The sequence below is a fragment of the Sphaeramia orbicularis genome, chromosome 14 (genome assembly GCF_902148855.1).
Source record: "Sphaeramia orbicularis chromosome 14, fSphaOr1.1, whole genome shotgun sequence".
NCBI classification, from domain to species: domain Eukaryota; kingdom Metazoa; phylum Chordata; class Actinopteri; order Kurtiformes; family Apogonidae; genus Sphaeramia; species Sphaeramia orbicularis.
The window spans coordinates 43132600-43155797 of record NC_043970.1 but is presented as its reverse complement, the minus strand read 5'-3'; the positions used below and the strand labels follow the sequence as shown (position 1 = coordinate 43155797).

At 40.1% G+C, this 23198-nt stretch overlaps 3 protein-coding genes across 3 annotated transcripts in view; 1 reads left to right on the top strand and 2 right to left on the bottom strand.

The window, feature by feature from the left end:
- Nucleotides 1–6878, top strand: part of LOC115432611 (beta-glucuronidase-like) — an 8365-nt gene extending 1487 nt beyond the window's left edge. Inside the window, 11 exon segments of the mRNA XM_030153518.1 lie at nt 508–669; nt 1155–1308; nt 1310–1340; nt 1424–1463; nt 1466–1575; nt 1685–1863; nt 2741–2887; nt 3504–3588; nt 5134–5310; nt 5392–5527; nt 6603–6878. Of these exon segments, the coding sequence (XP_030009378.1) occupies nt 508–669; nt 1155–1308; nt 1310–1340; nt 1424–1463; nt 1466–1575; nt 1685–1863; nt 2741–2887; nt 3504–3588; nt 5134–5310; nt 5392–5527; nt 6603–6754 (1373 nt within the window). The 3' untranslated portion in view covers nt 6755–6878.
- Nucleotides 1–23198, bottom strand: part of LOC115432946 (unconventional myosin-XIX-like) — an 84855-nt gene that overhangs the window by 38865 nt on the left and 22792 nt on the right.
- Nucleotides 14884–21291, bottom strand: LOC115432939 (vitamin K epoxide reductase complex subunit 1-like protein 1). Its single transcript, XM_030154048.1, has 3 exons — nt 21055–21291; nt 18862–18971; nt 14884–15288 (listed from the first exon to the last, which is right to left on the bottom strand). The coding sequence occupies exons 1-3, from the start codon at nt 21243–21245 to the stop codon at nt 15062–15064; spliced, it is 528 nt and encodes a 175-aa protein (XP_030009908.1). The 5' UTR covers nt 21246–21291; the 3' UTR covers nt 14884–15061.

Sequence of the window (23198 nt, the reverse complement as noted above, 5' to 3'; positions counted from 1 at the left end):
AAATAACAAAGCGAGACTCCTCGTTTAAAAAGACGTATCTCTTTTTCCTGCTGCGACTTGAAACACACACACGCATCTTACTTCCGTGAAAATTCCTAAGCCTTTTGGGTAATGCTAAGCCTCATGGGAAATGTAGTTATCTTAATCTTAGCATTTACTATTGCTTATTTTAACACAACTTTTAACATAAATCACAAATGCAATATATTGTATCTTTTTACTCAAAAATAAATTAACATGCAATTGCATATGCATCATAAAATTAGAAAAATCCAAACACAAATTACTTGTACTTTTATCTTTCCCAAATAAAGTCACAACAGAAAATGCATACAGATTGATTCACTATTTTTAAAGTTATCATTGCAGAAAGTCCGATTGTAATTTTTTTGGGACATAAGGTAGAAATAAATAAAAATGCACGTAGAAAAAAAAATGAACATAAAATAAGAAACAAGTGTCAGAAACAGTCCTCTGTATAAATAAACCCAGTGTTTTGACCGTTGGTTCCTCACCTGTTCTCCAGGTATCCTGAAGGTTACTTTGTGCAGAACATCTACTTCGACTTCTTCAACTACGCTGGGATCCATCGTCCGGTTCTTCTGTACACCACGCCCAGAGTGTACGTGGACGACATCACCGTGGTTACTGACTTCAGTGACAACATGGGTGAACGAAACACATTTACACGCAAACATTCACGAAAAACATGTTATATGTAAGATGGATTAAAAAACAGTCTGCTTTACATCTGAGTAAAGGAAGAAGGAAAAGGAACAAGAGTAGAAAAAAAAACAAACAGGCCAATGAAAACTAGAAGAAGGAAAGAAACATATTAATATGCGAACCTTTACCTTTAATTGATTAAAGGTAAAGGTTCAAATATTAACCCTTTAACCTCTGATTAAAGGTAAAGGTTCACATATTAACCCTTTAACCTCTGATTAAAGGTAAAGGTTCACATATTAACCCTTTAACCTCTGATTAAAGGTAAAGGTTCATATTAACCCTTTAACCTCTGATTAAAGGTAAAGGTTCACATTTGACTAAATATTTTATAAATATTTCGTAGCAGTAGTTTCGTACCAAACCTGTCAGTTGGTTCAAACTCAACTGAACATGGTTTGATTGAATGTCTGCTGTTTCAACTTCAGGTTTCGTCAGTTACGTCGTCTCAGTGGGCGGGGCTTCCACGTCCACGGTCAAAGTGACGCTGATGGATAAAGATGGTCAGTGCGTGGCGTCGTCCACGGGGTTGACGGGCGTCCTTAAAGTGGTGGATGTGAACCTGTGGTGGCCGTACCTGATGCCAGAACCCGGGTTACCTGTACTCCATGGAGGTGAAGCAGCACCACAATCACATGACTCTGGTCCCATTCAGCGGCGTTTACCTTCTGAGATCTGTGTTTGTTTCCTCATCTAGGTCCGAGTGACGGCGTCGGATGAGAAGTCAACGTACGAGGACTTTACACTCTGCCTGTTGGAATCCGTACGGTCAACGTCACCAAGTCACGTTTCCTTATCAACAACAAACCATTTTTTTTCAACGGAGTCAATAAACATGAGGACGCAGACGTGAGTAGAACCACTAGGGGCAGCAGACCTTCAGCAGGACTCAGTGGAACCTTCATACATGAACCCATATGACCCGGTTCAGTGACCCGGTCCTTTTGACCTGTTTCAGATCCGGGGTAAAGGTCTGGACTGGCCCCTGATGGTCAAAGACTTCAACCTGCTCAAGTGGTTGGGCGCCAACTCGTTCAGAACCAGCCACTACCCCTACGCCGAGGAGATCCTGCAGATGAGTGACCGCCACGGCATCGTGGTCATCGACGAGTGTCCGGGGGTCGGAATCAAAGACATGTAGGTACCGGTCTGGTCTGGTCCAGTTTGGAGGATGAGCACCGTCCACTGAACAAATAAATGTTAAATACACATTAAATATCTGATAAATACACCTTAAATACATATAAAATACATGTTAATTATAGGAATTATAGGTAAGTATAGGTTAAATACATAAATACATATTAAATAAATGTTAAATATGTGATAAATACACCTTAAGTACTTGTAAAATACATGTTATTTAGAGGTTAAGTGTAGGTTAAATACATGATAAATACACATTAAATAAATATTAAATATATGATAAATACATCTTAAATACATATAAAATACAAGTTAATAGTAGATTAAGTATAGGTTAAATACATGATAAATACATATTAAATACACGTTAATATATGATAAATACACCTTAAGTACATATAAATACAAGGTAATTATAGGTACATACAGGTAAATACATGATTAATACATTTAAACATTAAATGTGATAAATACACGTTAAATACATATTAAATACATAAATACGTGTAATTATAGGTTGAATACATGCTAAACACAGGTTAAATACATTTAAATACACATTAACAACATTAAATACTTAATAAACACACATTAAATACATGGTAAATACATATTAAATACATGTTAAATACACATTAAATTCATGTTAAATACATAATAAAATGCATGTTAATTATAGGTTAAACACATGTTAAATACAAGGTAAATACATATTAAATACAGGTTAAATACAGGTTACATATATGTTAAAAACGGTTGTGGTTAAAATATCAGAACTCATATTTTAGAGGTTTCTGAGAGCGTCGTGTCGTCCACTGTGTCTCTAATAATGTCATTTTTCCTCTTTGTGTCTCGTCCTCTGATGCAGTCGTAGTTTTGGAAACGCCTCCCTGTCCCATCACCTGTCCGTCATGGACGAGCTGGTGCGTCGGGACAAGAACCATCCCTCCGTGGTCATGTGGTCGGTGGCCAATGAGCCGGCGGCGGAGATGCCTCCAGCAGACTTCTACTTCAAGTGAGTTCAGACCCAGAGGATCTGGTCTCAGATGTAACATAATGGTTCACCAGCTGTATTTTATTTCAGACTGCAGTTTTTATGTTAGACGTGTTGAAAACATGTTCATGTGTCAGAGCCTATTCTTTTAGTCAGATGTTGGAATGTAGTCAGAGGAGTCCAACTGTCACTAATGGACTAACGCACAGGTACGAGTACTTCAGCAGGTAGCAGTACTTCAGCAGGTACGAGTACTTCAGCAGGTATGAGTACTTCAGCAGGTATGAGTACTTCAGCTGGTATGAGTACTTCAAGTAGGAGTACTTTAGCAGGTATCAGTACTCCAGCTGGTATCAGTACTTCAGCAGGTATCAGTACTTCAGCAGGTACGAGTATTTCAGCAGGTATCAGTACTTCAGCAAGTAGGAGTACTTAAGTACTATCTGTTAATCCTCAAATTTCTAATCCTAAATGTGTGTGTGTGTCCGTTCTCTGTGTAAATGTATGTGTGTGTGTGTGTGTCCGTTCTCTGTGTAAATGTATGTGTGTGTGTGTGTCCGTTCTCTGTGTAAATGTATGTGTGCCTGTTCTCTGTGTAAATGTATGTGTTGTGTGTCCGTTCTCTGTGTAAATGTAGGACTTTAATCAAACACACCAAAGACCTGGACCAAACCAGACCTGTGACCTTCATCACCGACAGTAACTACGCCAGAGACAAAGGGGTGAGTCTGGTTCTACTGGTTCTTAAAAGGTTCCGTCCATTGACCTGGAGGACACATGGAACATGTATGGAACACAAAAACCCAGCACTGGCTCACAAACAAACACTGTTGGAGAACAAAATGGTGCATCCCCTACAAGCTAGCAACACACCAAAGCAAGAACAAAGACCAACTCAGCTGGACCAATTTACCTAATCAGTGTGAGAGAGTGAGGCTATCACACACACACCTACACAGACACAATACAATCTAAATGTTTAGACGAGCCCCCATGCTATGACCTGGCTCAGAGGCCACAACAAAGAAGGGGAACACACCATAAATGAAGTTTAGCACAAGAATACTTTATTAAATCAAATTAAGCCAAATTAAACCAAATTGAACCAAATTAGGCCAAATTAGAAACAAGACAAACTAAAGTACATTACAGAGTGTAAATGAGCCATCAGTAATGTCAGTAGTGTAGGTGTGCATGGGTGAACATGTGCTGATGTGAGTGTTGAAAAGTGCAGAACAGAACAAAACATTAAAGCAACATAACCAACCCAAGAGCTGAAAAACCAAGGACCTGTGAGGGCAGAGAGAGAGAGTGTGAAAACTACAGGCAGACTACCTAAGGCAGTGGTTCTCAAATCCAGTCCTCGAGGGCTGGTATCCTGCATGTTTTTGATATTTCCCTCTTCCATCACACCCGGAAGCCATTACATCGTTATCAGGCTTCTGCAGAGCATGATGATGAGCTGATCATTAATTGAACCAGGTGTGATGGAAGAGGGAAATATCTAAAACATGCAGGATACTGATCCTTGAGGACCGGATTTGAGAACCACTGATTTAAGGGCAGGAACTCTGGGCGACAGGTGTTCCTGATCTCCCCATCAGGTGCCTGTTAGAAGACAAGAGCTGGAAGACATAGCCCCCAAGAGGACCACGGGGCCGTAACATGGACAAAAAAAGGCACCAAACACATGACAGATCCAACATCCATCCAACATCCATCCATCCTCCTAGTAGAGATGGATCCTGTCCCCAGTTAAAGGAGCAGATGTTCCAGATTCTCATAGATTAACGTTTCCACCCTGACCTGTGTAGGTTCTTCTCAGACCTGTGTAGGTTGTTCTCTGACAGACTTTCTGCGTTGTTGAAATGCCGCAGATACTTGACACATTCCTGTGGGTCGACAACATGTTGACACTGTACTTACCTGAAGGTGCTCATTAGAGTTCAGCTGGTGTCGACCTACGACCGTCGTTTGTTCAGTATTTGACTGATGTCCACCAGGTTTGGACGAAGAACTGAATCTGAAGGAGATGGACGAAGGTGACCATGGTTAGAGATGGAATGGTGCAAGTTCAGTACAGAAGGAAATATGTGTTAAATACATTAAATACATGTTAAATACAGAATGAAATATAAGTAAAATACATGTTAAATACCTGTTAGAGTATGTGTTAAATACATGTTAATACAGAATGAAATATAAGTAAAATACACGTTAAATACATGTCAGAGTACTTGTTAAATAAAAGTTGTTCTTACCTCCAGGCTCCATACGTGGATGTGATCTGTGTCAACAGTTACTTCTCGTGGTACCATGACCCCGGTCACCCTGAGGTCATCCCCATCCAACTCAACACCCAGTTTGAGAACTGGTATGGAAAGTACCAGAAGCCCATCATCCAGAGCGAGTACGGGGCGGATGCCGTGGCAGGACTTCACAGCGTAAGAGCGTCCGGTTTTACCCACCGTGTCCCTGAACTAACCATGGGGTCAGAGGTTAACGCTGTGTTTGCTGTGTGTCAGGATCCACCAGTCATGTTTACGGAGGAGTACCAGACCGCCGTCCTGAGGCGCTACCACGGCGTCTTCGACCAGAAGAGGAAGGAGTACGTGGTGGGAGAACTCATCTGGAACTTCGCAGACTTCATGACGGCTCAAGGTACATGTGGGTCTAAAGGGTTAACCCGGGTCAGCCCAGGGTTTACGCTCAGGGTCAGTCGCCATGGTAACGGAGCAGGTTCTGCCCTGGTTAAGCTCCGCCTGCTGACCCCTACAACCAATCAGCTCTCTAGAACAGGGCTGTCAAACTCATGTTAGTTCAAGTTCCACATTCAGACCCATATGATCTAAAGTGGATCAGAACCAGGACCAGAAGAACAGAATAAACTAGAAATAATGACAAATACAAACTGAATAATATTAACAACCATGAAAACCTGGGATTTATTCATAAAAGTCTGTTTAATTTAACCAGTATTCATCCTCAGTTTATCATTTCTACATGTTCATTCTAACGTACAGATACAGTGGATCTACAAACACACACAACATTTAATAACAGACTGAATAATGGAACTACTCCACTGGTTTATATTCAGGCAGTTCAGGTTGGTCCGATTTATTCAGATTATTCACATTATATGTTAAAGGATAGTTTATAAATGTAAACTCTTATGTAATTTTTACTTTTTTTTTTTTACACTAAAAACAAAGACAACAGTTTGTATTTGTCATTATTTATAGTTTATTCTATTCTTATTGTCCTGGTTCTGATCCACTTCAGATCATATGGGTCTGAGTGTGGAACCTAAACTAAACTGAAAACACATGAATTAAAACAGTAAAACATGGATCGAATCTGCTCCAGTTTGTGGGTTCAGTTTAGTTTTTATATAGTTTGTTAAATGTTCTGTTCTATGGAAGCTCATTAAGGCTGGACCTGAGGAGGTCATGACATTAAGTAGGATTTAATGAAGTATTTAGGACTTACCTGGTCCAATGTGGACTCTGGGTCTGATGTGGTCTGTGTGGGTCTGTTGTGGTTTCTGTGGGTCTGATGTGGTCTGTGTGGGTCTGTTGTGGTTTCTGTGGGTCTGATGTGGTCTGTGTGGGTCTGGTCTCTGTGGGTCTGATGTGGTCTGTGTGGGTCTGGTCTGTGAGGGTCTGATGTGGTCTGTGTGGGTCTGGTCTCTGTGGGTCTGATGTAGCCTGTGGTTGCCTTGTGGTGCGTTCAGGAATCACCCGGGTGGTGGGGAATAAGAAGGGGATCTTCACGCGGCAGCGCCAGCCCAAGGCGGCGGCGTTCACCCTGAGGGAGCGCTACTGGAGCCTGGCTAATCAGACGGGGATGCTGCCTCCGTGGACCAGGTACCCCTGCTCCCTGTGACCTGGGGTCCGACCTGGACCCCAGGAGGTTCTACTCTATGGACCAACGAGGACCAGATGAGGTGGATTTGGGATCTGGTCCAGTGCTGAGCTCATGCCTTTGATGGGGGTCATAAATTCAGGACTGATTAGTTTGACCTTTGTCTTGTCTCAGCTGATGTGAAAACAGACATCACATCCAAGAACAGATGATGCCTTCAGGTGCTGTCGGTAAAATGAACTTTTCCACTTGTGAATTCTAAGTTACCGGTGCGTTGTGTTCAAGTGCTTTTGTTTTCTTAGTGAAATGAAAAATGTCTGAAACAGTTTACGGACCTGATACTGTGTTTAGGACATGTTCATTCAACTAATGCAGCACTTTTTACTGTTTTTAGTCTTTTTTTTTTTTTGCAAATTAATTTAAAAAATGAATAAAAAACTGACAAAATAATACGAAACAGGAGCAAATAGGCCGCAAACTGAATGAAACTGAAAAAAAACCCCAAAACATCGAGTTTGATAAACAACAGTAGATGGAAATATGTTTTTTTTAAATTATATATATTAAATACTAAATCAAATGAACAAAAAACAACAAAATAATAAGTAACATGAAAAAACAAGCAAAAAATGACTGAAATGAAGTTTAAAAAAAAAAGCCAAAAAATGCACAAAAACAGCCAAGTCATCAATAAAATGAACAAAATGAATAAAAAATGTACAAAAATAATAAGCAACATGAAAAAATAAGCAAAAACCCAATTATGTAAATCATCATCTAACACCAGCAGAACATTAATAAAACCATCGTTTATCGTCGGCCATGAATCCATCATTCCTCTACGCCATGTTGAAAAGGTCAAAGGTCATTTTCATTTCCAGTATTAAATTTTTTCCAGTTCTCCAGTGGAAAATAGGATGTGGGGGCGTTCACATAACTTCTGAGTTCGTAATATAATTCCAACAGCACCTGAAGGCAACACAAGTCTGTGTTTTAATCCTGTTCATGTTGTGTTTTTAAAGGTTTGTCCTCAGATGTTCTGGATGAATGTGAACCTGAATGTTTAAATGCATTTTTTTATATGTCACTTTAATCAAAAGGCTGAAACAAATCCTATTTTTGTATAAATAAAATGATGGGAGATGCATCTGTATGAATCTATTAAAATGAACTCAAAGCTCAGGCTGAATTGGTCTGGTTCTGTGGGATGGTGTCGGTTCTGCTGCTGGTTCTAAACAGTTCATAATGACCAGGTGATCATCAGAACATTTAGCAGTGATTGAACTCATGAGGATTCACCAGTAAAACCACGGAGTTGGAGAAGATGACAGTGTTTCCATGGTAACTACGGAGCCTCTGAACGTTCAAATATGGTCAAATCTGATGACCATGAAAAGATGAAGAACTGTAGTTTACACCAATTATTGGTGAATTACACCAATTATTGGTGAATTATTGTATTGATAGGATTAGTGGATCAACAGGTAAACAGTTTCATCAGTAGATGGTTTAGTTTTTGAGGGTTAACTGAATAGATACAGGGTTCTGGATGGCATGAAATGACATTTTCCTCATTTTTCAAGTATTTTGCCATTTTTCTCCTCAATTTAAAAGGATTTTTTCAATTTTGTGCCCAATTTCAAGGTTTTTGGTCAATTATTTCCTTATTTTTTAAGTAGTTTGCTCATTTTACACATTTTTTGTACATTTCATCCTATGAATAACTGAGGTAAAACTATTTTACACCAATTATTGACATGTATTCATAGGATTATTGGATTAACAGGTATTAAACAGTTTAGATCAGTAGATGGTTTTAATTTTTGAGGGTCAACAGACTAAATACGGGGTTCTGGATGGTATGAAATGACACATTTTCTTCATTTTTCAAGTATTTTGCTCCTTTTCTCCTCAATTTAGAGGATTTTTTCACTTTTATGCCATACTTGAAAGTCTTTTGGTTAATTTTTCCCTTATTTTTCAAGTATTCTTTTTTTTCCCATTTTACACATTTTTTGTACATTTCATCCATGAATAATTGAGGTAAAACTGTATTTTACACCAATTATTGACATGGATTGATAGGATTAGTGGATCAACCGGTATTAAACAGTTCAGATCAGTAGATGGTTCTGGTTTTTGAGGGTTAACTGAGTAAACACAGGGTTCTGGATGGTATGAAATGATCAACTGCTAATTTTTGAAGCATTTGGCTCATTTTCATTTTAGAAGGATTTTTTTTCACTTTTATGCCATATTTTAAAGTTTTTCTGGTAAATTTTTCCTTATTTTTCAAGTATTTTGCTCATTTTACACATTTTTTGTACATTTCATCCTATGAATAATTGAGGTAAAACTGTATTTTACACCAATTATTGATCAGATTAGTGGATCAGCAGGTATTAAACAGTTTAGAACAGTAGATTGTTCTGGGTCTTTAAGGGTTAAAACCACCAAAACCATCTGTTGTTTTCATCACACCATCAGAGACAGATTATTTTCATATTTTAAAACCACTAATTACTTCCTTTAAACTGTCAAATACTGATCACGTGTGATGTGTTATTGTCGCCCAAAGCTAAAAACAGGACGATGTGGTTCACGTTTTAATCAAAGGAAAAGAATCAATCTGTCATGAACGTCTCAGGGTTCATAAACTCCACCCACATCGTTGTACCATCTCGTGATTGTGTCGACCTTTGACCCTGTTGGTCCTGTTTGCCCAGTGTGGGCGTGTGTTATTATGGTCTGTCTGGGCATGTTCTGACGGCAGCTCATGACTCACAGGTGAATGAATCCACTCCACAGGTGTTTTCAGAGGGAATGTTTTAATGGTAGATCATTTCCACATGACAATGACACAATTAAAAAGGTTTTTTTTTTTTTATGTCAAACGTTTCCACAGTTTCCCTTAAGGTACGTCGGATTTCAACAGGTTCTTTTTTTTTCCTCCACCCTCCTCCCGTTCGTGTAACACTTGTCCATGTAAGAAAATACAGCATTTTAAAACATATTTGGCAACACAGAAGCAAACCCAGAACGATTTCCTCCACAAAGAAACGGAATCAACAGTTTCTGCCGACACATGGATCCAACCCCCCCACCCCCACCTGTTCTGTTATATCTGATACTAAAATAACCCAGAGTGTTAACAGTCTAAACAGCTAAAGGGCAGAATTAACCATGAAAACCAGCGTTACAATCGTTTTTAGACAGAGCGTCTTCTCGGTGAACAGACGTGTCCTACCCAGACAAAACTAAAGACCATCAGAGTGGAGTTAACGAAGGAAAAGGGGAGCAGCCGCTGAGTGGACCGGGCCTTCATCTGGACTGTGCACTGATACCACCACCACCGCTGCTGATGCTGCTGCTTTGGACATGACCAATTTTTGGGGTTTGGTTGTTTGGAGTGCGAGCACAAGTGCCCGTGACGGTTCCCATTCTTCAGTTTCAAGGCTGTTACTGTTGCTCGTCTTTGGCTCAAGGCCTAGTGATCAAACAGAAGGCACTTTTGTTGGCGTTGGTGATGCAACTAACATGGCAGTTATACCTCTGGGCTTCAATGGATCTGTGAAGATGCGTTGTGGGCGTTCCTTATTTTTTGACCGTTTCCGCCTCAGATCTGACCTCCGCGTTCATGAACCTGTCTGTTTAAAGTAACCGCACGCATCTGGTGGAACCGTGATGGAACCGTGAACGGATCCGAAGGACGCCTACGTGGGCCCGCTTCACAGTCGACGCCGACTCCACCCACAGGACAACTACAGTCACGTCACTTCCACTTTCTTCCCTAAAACCACAACCTTTGAGGTCTTCGGAGAGAGGTTTGAAAACCGACACAAAAACCGCATCCGTCAAACTGAGCAGAGATGGAAAAAACATGGATGGATGGTATGAAATGATGAACTTCGGCTCATTTTCTTCACTTTAGGAGTATTTGTTCACTTTTATCTGGATCTGTTTTTCCTCATTTTTCTAGTATTTTGCTCATTTTACATGTTTTTGTATATTTTATCCTATGAATAATTGAGGTAAAAGTGTATTTTACACCAATTATTAACATGCATTGGTAGGATTAGTGGATCAACAGGTTTTAAACCATTCCATTAGTGGATGGTTCTGGTCGATGGTTCTGGTGGATGTTTGGGTCTTGCTGGGTTAAATCAGGGCAGTTGAACTTGTTTTAGTTCAGGGGTCACATACAGGCCAATGTGATCTGAGGTGGGTCGGACCAGTCTAATAATGGGTACATAAACCTTTACATAAGAATCCAAAGGTTTCACTGTTTTAGTGTGGAAAAAAAAGTCCAACTGCTGCATGAAAATATGAATAGCATGAACAACCTTATTATTATTATATGTACAACCTGACATTTATGAAAAATAAGTGCAATTTTAACAATATTATGCCTGAAGTGATCATTAAAACATGTGCATTAGACACAATGTTACACAAACATGTGGAAACAGGCAGAATATTGGTCCATTTATGGAGTATGGAACTAGAATAACAATTTCAACGATATTATGTCTCAGTTTATTATTAACACAAAGAACAGATCACATAGATCTATTATTGTGGTAAAATTGAAGTTTTTTTTGGTTTCTTTTTCTTAAAACATGTCAGGTTGTTCATATTTGTTCAGGTTATTCTCATTTTATTGTTAAAGGACAGTTTCTAAATGTAAATATGTTCATTCTGTATTTCACATCCGTCATCGTTAACATCTTCAGTGTCATTTTGTATTTTCATGCCGTGGACCGGACTGGACCCTTTTGGCGGACCGGTTTTGGCCCTCGGGCCGTATGTTGGACACCCCTGGGTTAAACCATCACAGCTCATGACATCATAACTGACCGGGCGGTTGACAGACAATACTCTGACCCCGCCCCCCCACAACGCATGAACACGGTGAGAACGAGGGCGTTGGACAGTGTCCGATTGTCCAACGGACAGAGATCAGAGACACAGCATCTGCAGAGGACAGACCTGGTCCACCTACTGCTGTGGAGACAGACCCCCCCACCCTGATGTGAGTGTGAGGCGGTAATACTGTGTAGGCAAGATCCAAGATCCGAGCAGCGCTGAACCAAGGCCCCCCCATGGTCATAGCTTTACATCATCAACCATTTTCCACAAACACATCACAGTCACACGGTCACATGATCAATGAAAGTCCAGGTCAGAACGCGTGGAACACATGTCCAAATGTGGATATCCTTCCCTGGGCTATGGCGGCGTGCGCAGGCGTCACTGACCGCCCATTCCCTCCATCTGTCGACCACTTTAAATGTCTGGAACCAAACCGTTGCATGTTTGAGACACTGTCAACACTTGATTTGCTTTTGGAAAACAGTACCAACTATAAAAACAGCCTAAACTGAACTGATCATAAACAGAAAAAAACCCAGCAGTTTGTATCTACATTTACAAGCACGACGATGACCATCGAACCCATAAAGACCCACACATACTTTTGTATCAGCTCACAGAGGAGTTTTACTTTATATCTAACCTTTATTCACTGATTTATCACCATTTATTATAACATTATCCTCTGTTTTGCATTTTTCGGTGTAAATCCTGTACTTCCTACATTTCATTTCATATATTAATATAGATGTTCATTAAAGCTCAGATTAAAGTTGGTGGTTATTATATCAGAAACAGATCAAACTGAAAAAACAGTGTCTTTTTCAGTTCAATCTGTCATTAACTGAACATAAACCCAGTGTGTCCATCCACTGTCACTGATCCAACTCCATGGGTTTGACTGGGGAGTCAATGTTGGAAAAGATGACGGTGTTTCCACGGTAACTATGGAGCCTCTGAACGTCCAAATATGGTCATATTTGATGACCATGAAAAGATGAACTTTTTTCTTCACTTTAGAAGGATCTGTTCACTTTTATGCCATATTTGAAGGTCTTTTGGCTAATTTTTCAAGTTTTTGTACCTTTTATCCTATGAATAATTGAGGTTTTGGTCAATGGTGGATGTTTGGGTCTTTATGGGTTAAATCATCACAGGAAGCCCCCCCCCAAAAAAAGTATCTTCTACTGAACATGACGAGAAGTGATGGAACTATGACGCCTGAACCACATGAACACGGTGAGAATGAGGACGTTGGACAGTGTCTGATTGTCCAACAGAGATCAGAGACCCAGCGTCTGCAGAGGACAGACCTGGTGGAAAACCAGTGGATTCTGGATGGAAAACAGACTAAGTCTACCTCCGAGTCTATGAGTTTGTGCTGAATGTTCCAAATACTGAAGGTTTTAGAGACGCTGCAGAGGCTGTGGACGCCCATCCCAGACTCTGGATCCATGAAGAGTTTCAGTGTCTACAACAGAAAACCATCTGCACCAGGAAAACTATACAAAAACAACAGAGAAAGAATCCACAGAAACTGTTTTTTTCCTTTAAGTGTGAAAAAGTAAAATTACATGATGAAAATGCGAACAACCATTAACGTGAAAGTTCTCGAGAAAAATAAGTGCAATTTCAGCAATGTTAGGTCTTTGCTGATTATTAACACACCTTACAGTCAGTCTAATACACAGAACATTTAGTAACAGGCAGAAGATTGTTCAAATTGCACTTCTTTTCCTTTAGACATTTCACGTTCAGATTTTTGCAGATTTTTCACATTTTATTGTGAAATGATATTTAATCCCAGCTACAGGCTTGGAGCTACACCGCTTGGAGCCTATCCCAGCTACATAGCTGGGATAGGCTCCAAGCAACCCCCGTGACCCTAGTAGGATAAAGCGGGTTCAGAAAATGAATGAAAGAATGATAGTTAATAAATGTGAATATTTTCATCGTGTAATTTTACTTTTTTTTTCTTTTTAACATTAAACCTTGATGTTTAATATCTTCAGCGTAATTTTTGCACTTTGCAAATTCATCCTGCGGGCCGAACTGGGCCCTTTGGTGGACCGCCTTTGGCCCACGGGCCGTATGTTTGACCCCCTGGTCTACACCCTCAGTGACCCCCCTCCCCCCTACTGGAGAAAAACTACATCACACTTATGGCTTGGTTTTGTCAGAGTCGGACGCCTCATTCATGTCAACAAGCAGCTCTTCCTGTTTTCTGTTCCTGTACCTGAACCGTAACTCAACTGGACCAGATCACCGTTACCGTTCAACTACATGTCCTCGGGCCGGAGGAGGAGCGGTGGATCTATGAGACGCCAGCAGACGCCGAGCAGATGATCACAGTGTAGCAGCCGATGCTACCTGTTCAGCCTCAGACGGAGGGAAAACACTTGACTGGTATCTTCATTTACAAAACTGTGATCAGAAAAATAAAGCCTTGGACCTATGACAGTAACATGACATGACCCCGCCCCCAACCCCACCTCAAAAAATAACATTAAAAAAAAGGTAATTCACTCCTTTAGGCACATTAGTCTTAATGGATCCCACTGGTGTCGTGGTCAGGAATGCTTTTCACCGTCTGCTTAACCCTCGGTGTCTTCAGATGAAATCCACTCGACTCTGAACCGCCTGAACCAGGTTGACAGGAAGTAACGGCGTCCCCGCTGACTCGCCTAACCCCCGCCTCCAGCGCTCTACGTTCCAGATGTATTAGAGTTGTGTTTCCTTAAGGTCTGTGTCGACACTAAATCACAATCTAGGCTGGAATATTGCTCAGCAGCTATTTACACAATCGCAAAAAAACAAACAAACAAACAAACAAACAATCTGACGGATCTACACACACCCGCTCACATTTTCCCGCCTTTACCTTTAGTGGTCCTCTTCACTACTGAGTGTAAACATGAAAAAAACAACTACATAATAAATGGTGTTCGTTTTGTCCCCCCTGTCCCGTCCCGTCCCGCTACAGAACCCAACCTGCAAATCGGATCAGAACCTAATGAGCGTTTGTCTAATTTCAGGACCGTGCTTCGGTTCTGTTTGAGTGCAGACCCGCTGTGCAGTGATAGGACCATTCACCCTTTTTATCGTCCCGCTGTCGTCGTCCTTTTTGTTCAACGGAGCTGTCGTCCGCGGCTCCGGTCGACGTGACTCCCCAACGCCCACGAAGCCGGCGAGTACAACGTTAAACGATGAAAAACAAATTTAAAAGAAACAGAATCTTTCACTTTAGAATCCTTCCGTGTTTGCGATCAACATTGAGATGTCAGGCCCCACATTTAAGTTAAATTTCTTCATTTTTTTTTTTGAACACACAGCAGAATAAACATTGTTTGGAAGCAAGGTCTCCTGGTGGCAAGTCAAATGTTCAGAGGTCACATTTCTTTCTTTCGTGTTTTTTTTTCTGTACTTGTGGTGTTGTTCTTGCCGTTCTCCACAGCTTTAGTCCTGCTTGGTCTGGAGCTGCTGCTTCCAGGCCTCGTTCAAGTAAACCAGTCGCTTGTAGTTGAGAATAAACAGAATGAAGTTCAGAGCGTACGTGGTGATGCAGATGACGCACAAGTCCTTGAGGACAAAGTAGAGGATGTAGCCCAGGTAGAGCGAGCCCACCACCGACAAGATGGACGTCGTCATGAGAATAAGGGCGGCCATTGCACTGACGGTCATTCCTACGGCGAAAAACACAAACTAAGGCTTAGTCAAAACAACCATGACACACAACCTTTAACCCCTGATGTATCAGCAGTGACACATTCTCAATGTGGGATTTATTTAAATATTCATATAAATTCACCTGATTACTCAATAGTTAAATTTCCAGTCGTGTTGATAGAATAGACCTTGTTCTTTCCATATACATTTGAGCATGCTCAGTTCAAGCTGTGGAATGGGGGGTAAAACACAGAGCAGTGAGTGAGACTGACTCACTATAAAAATAGATGGTTCGGACTTTTTTTTTTTTTAACACTGTTTTCCTTCTGTTTTTTGTTTTTCCTGTTGTTTCCAGTGTTGTGGTGAAGTTTTGACTGTGGAACTGATGTATGGAGCTAAACAGGTATCAAAAAGTAACTGGATTTATAAAAAAAAAAAGCAACCAAAATTAAAACTACTGGGACCAAATTCAAATCCTTTTTGTTGTTCAGTGTGTTCCAGTTCACAGCTGATGTTCAACATCCCAAATCTGTTATTGATGTCCATTCCAATGCCTTATTTAATCCAAACCTGTCCAACTTCAGTTCCTCTCTTTGTTTTTTTCTGTTATTCCACCTGTTTTGCCCCTAAAACACATAGTAAAACAAAACCACTGAAGACAAAGAACACAAGCACATACTCACAGCAGCTCAGGGGTTAAAGGGTTAATATGTGAACCTTCACCTTTAATCAGGGGTTAAAGGGTTAATATGTGAACCTCCGTCACTTCTTCATTGGTGTAATGAACGTCCTCATGATGATTCAGTTCACCAGTGTTCGTCGGTCACATGAGGCCGACTCACACTTCTGAGGAAACAGCATCGTTTCACGTCAGGACGCAGACCCTGAAACTCCGCCCTGACACCAACACTGGTGCGTTTGTTTATTTGGTTTTGTTGTCATGTATTCGACCTCATGGGAAACAGAGGAATCCTCACTGAGTCCATTTACATCAGCATATAAATCCAATAACTGTTATAATCAGATGTGATGTGTTTACTGTCACCTTAGAAATAGGAACATCCATAAACCCTGGTTTAGTTGTTTCAATCCATTATTGGTTTATTTCAGAGTTCATTTGTACATAATGACATAGAATCCAACTTCTGTTATTGTCTTCAGCTCATATTGTTTAGTACTGCTCATTTTATTCAATTTGTTTGGTTTTATTTTGTTCAAGTCTAGTGACATATAAGGGTATAAGTATAAGTATATATATATATATATATATATATATATATATATATATGACAAACAAAAAATTACCTTTTTAACAGTATCATGATATACTGTATTGTGATCCTAGTATTGTGATTTATATTGTGTCACCAGATTTGCCGATACACAACTCTACTGACGTAGGAGCCATCTTCCTGTTCTTGTCATCTCTGTTCTTGTGTTTTCTGTGATTTACTAGTTTTTCCACATGTTCAGATGGAACTGAACTAAAACAGATAAACCTGTTTACATGTATGAAGACGGGAGTATTAGGACAGACCCAGGAGTGTTAATCTGAATGACTGTAATCAGATTACTGCTGTATCTGATCAAACAGATCAGATTAGACTGTCTACATGATCGATATTAATCAGATATTGGTCAGAGTATTAGAGTGGATGTTCAGTATACAAAGACCTGTTGGGCTCTAAACTCACTACTGTTAAATGTGAATAAAAAGTCACTCACACAAACTGATCCAACAGCTTTAACCAACAGTCAAACCGTCCTGATCGACAGAACCTGTCAGTACTTGACATCCAGTTTGTTAGTGTTTTTTAATATCGCGTTGGCAGCAAAAAGAACATCACACGTTTGAGCCCAAGGCTTCATCCACTAGCATCTACAAAGCAAACGTGGCTGTTTTCTCTTTTACAGTTATACAACATTTCCAGGGCCATCCGGACTGTTCTGCAGGTCCATTTACACTGGACAGTACCAACACAAACATCAACCAGTGTCAGGTGATCAGTTGATTCAGGGCGCTGTCTTTGACTCCTCTGGCACCAAACGGAAGGTGAGGGTTCTATTATGTACATATACATGTTTTAGATCCAGATCAAACCAAAAGGAACATCAGTGTCATATATTCAAGTTCCACCATCATTTATCAAATTGGCTCTTGTTTTTAGCTTAAAAACTCTATATTATGGAACTGTTTACAACATTTCAGTATCACATGTAGAAAAAAAAGGTAACTGATTATGTAAAGTTATACTTCTGACATATGTAAATGCACTATTAACTTTAATAATAATATTTGTTCAGACTCGTACATGTAATGCTCTATTAACTTTAATCATATTATTCTAGTAGTTTATCATCAGAGCTAAAGCCTTACGTTTCATTTCGAATCCATTTATGATGAGAACAGCATGTTTTATACATTTGAATAAAATAAAAAAAAAGATGTTCATTTTCAGTTCGCATGTCATGCAGCAGGAATTTAAGTATTTTTACCCTTAAATGTTATTTCTGTCAGTTGTACCATGTGTCATGTGACAGTCCTTACTCAGACCTATTCATACATGTATTAAACAGATCAGTTATTGAGTTTAAACACAGACACTATTGAACAGGACATGTGTCACCGCGGGATCTGGACCTTTAATGTTCAGAACCAGGTGGATCAGGCAGGTTGGACCTGTGCATGAGTTCAATTTAACATTTTATGCTATTTGACTATTGAAAATCAACAGCATACGGTCCGTCACATGGTTGGTGCGTGGTGGATTGTGGGTATTCCAGTTGCAGAGGTCTGACACGGAGCTTTGTGCTGTAGAACCCGTGTGTGTGTGAGCTCCTCTGGGACCTTTCTCTTGCTCTACTGGATGTTTACGAGCCAGAACCATCCTGTTGGACTCTGGGATGTGCTCGTCTTCATCACCTCCTCCTTTTCCTCCTGCTGCTGCGGACTCCTACCTCCTCACCAACACTGGACAGTCCGAACCCATAAGAATAACGACGACTCTGACACCAAGTGGGATTTTTTAATATGGAAATCTTGGGCGGCGGGAGCAGTTTGGCGTAACTGGGCCTCTATTGTGTTAGTCAAATGAGTGGTAACTGCTGTGGCTAAAAGGACCTCTTGTTCTGTGCCAGCACCAGGTGGCCACGCCAGCCTACAGGCCACTCGGCAGCAAAACACGTCAAAGCAGCATGACTGACACAGGCGTGGACTCAGCACAGGAGAATGTGATTGGATGGAAGCGTGGGGAAAACCTCCAATGTACCAACCATTTATGACCGGTCCAAACTAAACGCATTATTTGCTTATTTTCTTCACTTGTTTTACTTCAGTCCTGCACATTTTCTTAAGCATTCCTGGTTTACTGTATTCTCCACGGTGCCGAGGCAGATGAAATCAGCTGGAGATGGAGTTGACACCCTCCTTCATCTCCCATTCCAGTGGACACAGGGTTGAGAAATCCTCCAAAGTGTCCTTATTACAGAAGCTGACTGCAGCTTCTAAAAATGATCAGCTTCCTGTGACTGAGGTCATATTTGGAGCAAAAGGCAGAAACATAAAGAAAGAAACTGAAGTGACACCTTACCTAGTAGGAGCTGGAAAGCATAAAAGACAATCCCGTAGACACTGTTGGGTTGGTTCACTACGCTGTCATTTCCAAAAATTGAGCCCAAGAGTCCGAAACCTCGACCCCACCTAAACCACACAAACACAGAGACAGCAGTTAGAACTTTGTTTTAAGGACAGAGGACAAACTGAGCATTAATCAGTCCATATGAGTCAAAGTCATTACGCTGTTAGATTTACTTTCACCATAACAGCAGATAAATCACAAATTCTGAATTTGTATTTCCTTACAATCTAAACGTAGAGCTGCACAACCATCTGTAATAGAAATTCAGTTATTTAATCACAAAAGGCTGTAATTTACATCCACATTCAGGGAGGTATGATTGCAGAGATGGAAAACAAACACAAACTCTGCCTATATTCTGGATTCAGGGACAATGACCAGAGAGGAACGGTGGCAGGTTTTGGTTTTTTATGCCACTTTAAGTTTGTTTGGTTTTGAGTCATCTGTGCATTCTCCTTGAAAACCACACAACTGAAACCACAATATTTAAACCACACATTTCAAGGAAAGTAAATTACAAAAAAACAAACAACAAAAACCATAGCATAAGTATCCACAGTTACAGTTTGCTTTATTCACCTGCTTCAGAGTCTACATGCTCATATGTTGATACACAAATTAAAGTAAAGTAAAAGTAAAGTCCCAGTGTATGAGACCACAGGACAATCTTGCAGCCTAAGCATATATTGAAATCAATTCTAGTTTATGAACAGCTATAAATGGATTTTATTATGTACTTCTACACAATGCCAGGATCAGTTCACCAGGTGAAAGATAAACATGTTCAACTGATGACAGAACAATGACGACAAGCTGGCTCAATAATTCACACCTTTGTGTTATTTCCATTGATTTGATCACAGTGTCTATTGTATAACTGCACTGAGAACTAGTTACAGTCATGCCTGAATGGAAAAGTTTCCTTCTTTCTTTCTTTTTTTTTTTGAAATCAGAGAACAATTACCACTTTCAGTTTTTATAAGACTTCATTCTCCTGGTGTAATTTACATCAGTAGCTGATGTCAGTTTACCACAGCCGGTTCAGACATCCAGTAATTCTAACCTCCTTTCAAAGCATGTTGTGAGAAAAATTCGACAAATGATTTACAGCTTATTTCAGGTGACATTCACAGGACAGTCTGCAACAACCAGACCGACAGCGTCATGTTAAAAATATGCAATAAGCCACACAAAGCCAGTTGTGCTGTAGGCATTAATGCAGGATCCCAGTAGGTGCGGTTACCTTCATGAATGCATGTTCACAAAACAGCCTGAGTGGAAAACCTGAAGTTTGGTGCAGACAGTGTCATGAAGAAAGTCAGGAGTTAAAAGGCTCATCTTCACAAGTTAACCTACTTAACCTGTGGTGAATCAGTGGTTTTTGAACAGCTGTGTGTTTATCTCACGCAGGACAGTGGTGTTCAATACTTCTGTCCTAAACTGTCAGGATCACAGACTGACTTCACTCCCCTGTGACCTCCGGCTCTGACCCACTCACTGTAGCTGAACATGACTGGGAGCTTTCAGCTTTAGCCCAACAGCTAATGACAGCAGCATGACAGCTAACAGAAGGGCTGCTAACTAAGGAATGAGTTCTGCTCCCCTACACCAGCAGCAGTAAACCAGTCCACTTTCACACTGGAACTAAATCTCAGATGCAGACACAGAACTGAAGGCTTTGAACAAACAGAAAAGACTCCGTTCAGAACAATAACACCAGGCTGAGCAGAATGAAGGGAACTTCAGTGTTAAAGTTACACTTAAAGTTAGAGAGCAGCCACTAAGGTTATCTAACATTAGTACTGACCATCCACAGTTCCAAACACTGGAACACTGTTGATGTTAGCTAGCTGCTAAAACTAAAACGTTGACAATTCGGTTGCTAGCGGTTAGCAAAGTTAGCTTGATCGAGCTAAACAGCTAATGATGTGCTTAATAAATGAGAAGCTAGCAAACAGCACAGAGCATTCCACCGCCGACCGGTTCCAAACACGCCTTCAGTTCCAGGTGTGTGGGCTGTCGGTACTAGCAGGTACGTTTCGGTGGACCGGCTGACAGTTTGAGGCGCGCAGCCCTTCCCCGCTGCCACAAAGCAGCGGCTCCATTGAGCGCCAGTGTCGGCGCTCTCCGCTCAATTCAAATTACCTTGAGCTGAACACTCTGGAGCAGCTGATGGAGCTGCTGACGTCGCACATCGCCGTGTAGGTCGGATCCCGAGCCTTTTCCCTCTCGACGTGAAACGCGTATAGAGACAACAGGATGCCCAAAAGGCAGACGAGAAGCCTGGCTATTCTCTCCCACCGAGGGGTGGACACTCTCAGGACGGGCGCCGCCATCACTCTCCGGCCTAGCTGTGGAGACACGCATACATACGCAGCGAGTTCACCAGTGAAACGGCGCCGTGACGTCATCTGCGTCCTCCCGTACGGCTGCGTGAGAGGCGGGGCTTAGCCTTACCCCAGAGCCGCACGCTGTCCAGTGTTCAGTGAATATTGTGTGTACTACTACAGTAAAACTACCAGAGTAAAAGTATTACAGTACTGCAGTCATGTAGATCGTCAGAGTCACGCTTTAGTATCAGTAAATTAATCTTGCCATGAGATTACCTTCATGTAAAAAGAAACAGATCTACACAAATATCTTCCAACACTGTGTTTAAATATTCCCATAAAAAAAAAACTGAGCTTTGTTTAACATAAACCAGTCTTCAGACATTGTATCCACTTTTTTCATGTTTTCATGTGTGTTTTTTTTTCAAAGCATCACTTTGCAATAAAAATAAACATACTGTAGCATGCCAGTGAAAACCTTGAAACCTTGAAACATTTATTTTTCTCATGTTCTATCTAAAAACTTATTGTATATAAAATATATATATGAATTTCCTGTTTGTGTAAGATGTGATAAACTTTACTGATACCTTAAGGGAAATTACACAACCTCATAACTTATTGCAATAAATACTTCTAAAAGTATTATTAGTATTATTATTGTTATTATTTATGAGTCAGTACTTACTGTTAGGGCTTGGGTGCAGCATTTGGAGACCCCCTGAACCATTTTTCAGTTTTGTGCAAAGATATGGACATAACAGTCAAAAATTATGTAAAATTATATTGGTTACTATATGGTTTTCTCATGGCAAGACCCCCAAACCCTTCATAAATGTGTCCAAATCCTCCACAAAGTTCTCAGAAAACCTAATGAAAACCCTGCGTCATAAGGCTTAGGTGCAGCACCTGAGATATATTGGACACCAGCAGGACCAAATTATGATAAAATCAATGTGGAGAGCCTCAAAATGAACTACAAAGTCATTTTTAGTGTAATAAGTGTTGCAAGCTCTGTCACAAACATGGAAAGTATAGTGGTTGAAAATACTTAAAATCAATAAAAATTATTGACTTCACATAATTTCAACCTCCCACAGACAGAGATGGCACAAAAGCCTCTGAAAACCCTCTGTATATTGATCAGAGCTTGTTTTACTGTAATAATTTAAGATAAGATAAATATATGATATTGATCCCCCAAATGTTCAAATGTACAGCAGCACAAGACAATATACATCGAATACAATAAAAAAAAAAGATACTACATATATATGTGTGTATGTGTGTGTGTTGTGGGTGTGTGTGGGTGTGTTGTGTGTGTGTATATGTGTGTGTGTGTGTGTGTGTGTGTATTCATATATTCATATATATATATATGATTTAAACTCATCTGTTTGAGATATGATTATCATTATTTCTTGGTAAGGATATGCTCAACAATGTACATTTTGAGAAGAAATTAATTGCTCTGTCGTGATGCTTTTACAGAGTTTACATTTAGGCTTTTATACCTTTTTGCTATAGAAGTAATGAAGGTGTTAAGAAATACACTGGCATGGGGAAAAAACCCCAAAGAAATAGAGATGAATGAATGAAAAACTGACCTTTGGAAAGAGGTAGAAAGAAAGCAACACGTTAACTATTAGTGACACAAACATAAATGAAGCTGCAGTTTTCAGAGTAAAGTTTATGTGACTCCTTGGAGTCTATCCATATTTTTACATGTATATTTTTTCCATATGTATTTTTCTATGTATATTTGCTTTATATATATTTTCCCACGTATATTTTTCTATGCATATTTTTACATGTATTTTTTTGTGTGTATGTTTTTTCTGTATATATTTTCCACTTGTATTTTTAGTTATAATTTTCTGTGTATATTTTTCCCATGTATATTTTCTATGCATATTTTCCATATATTTTCTATGTATATTTTATCATGAACATTTGTTT

What these genes read in the sequence shown, in the direction of transcription:
- LOC115432939 (XM_030154048.1), bottom strand. Translation starts at nt 21,245, where the DNA reads ATGGCGGCGCCCGTCCTGAGAGTGTCCACCCCTCGGTGGGAGAGAATA. An exon ending in TCCAGAGTGTTCAGCTCAAG is followed by an intron (nt 18,972 to 21,054) that starts GTAATTTGAATT and finishes TGTGTGGTTTAG; the next exon opens with GTGGGGTCGAGGTTTCGGAC. An exon ending in TGCTTTCCAGCTCCTACTAG is followed by an intron (nt 15,289 to 18,861) that starts GTAAGGTGTCAC and finishes TTTTCGCCGTAG; the next exon opens with GAATGACCGTCAGTGCAATG.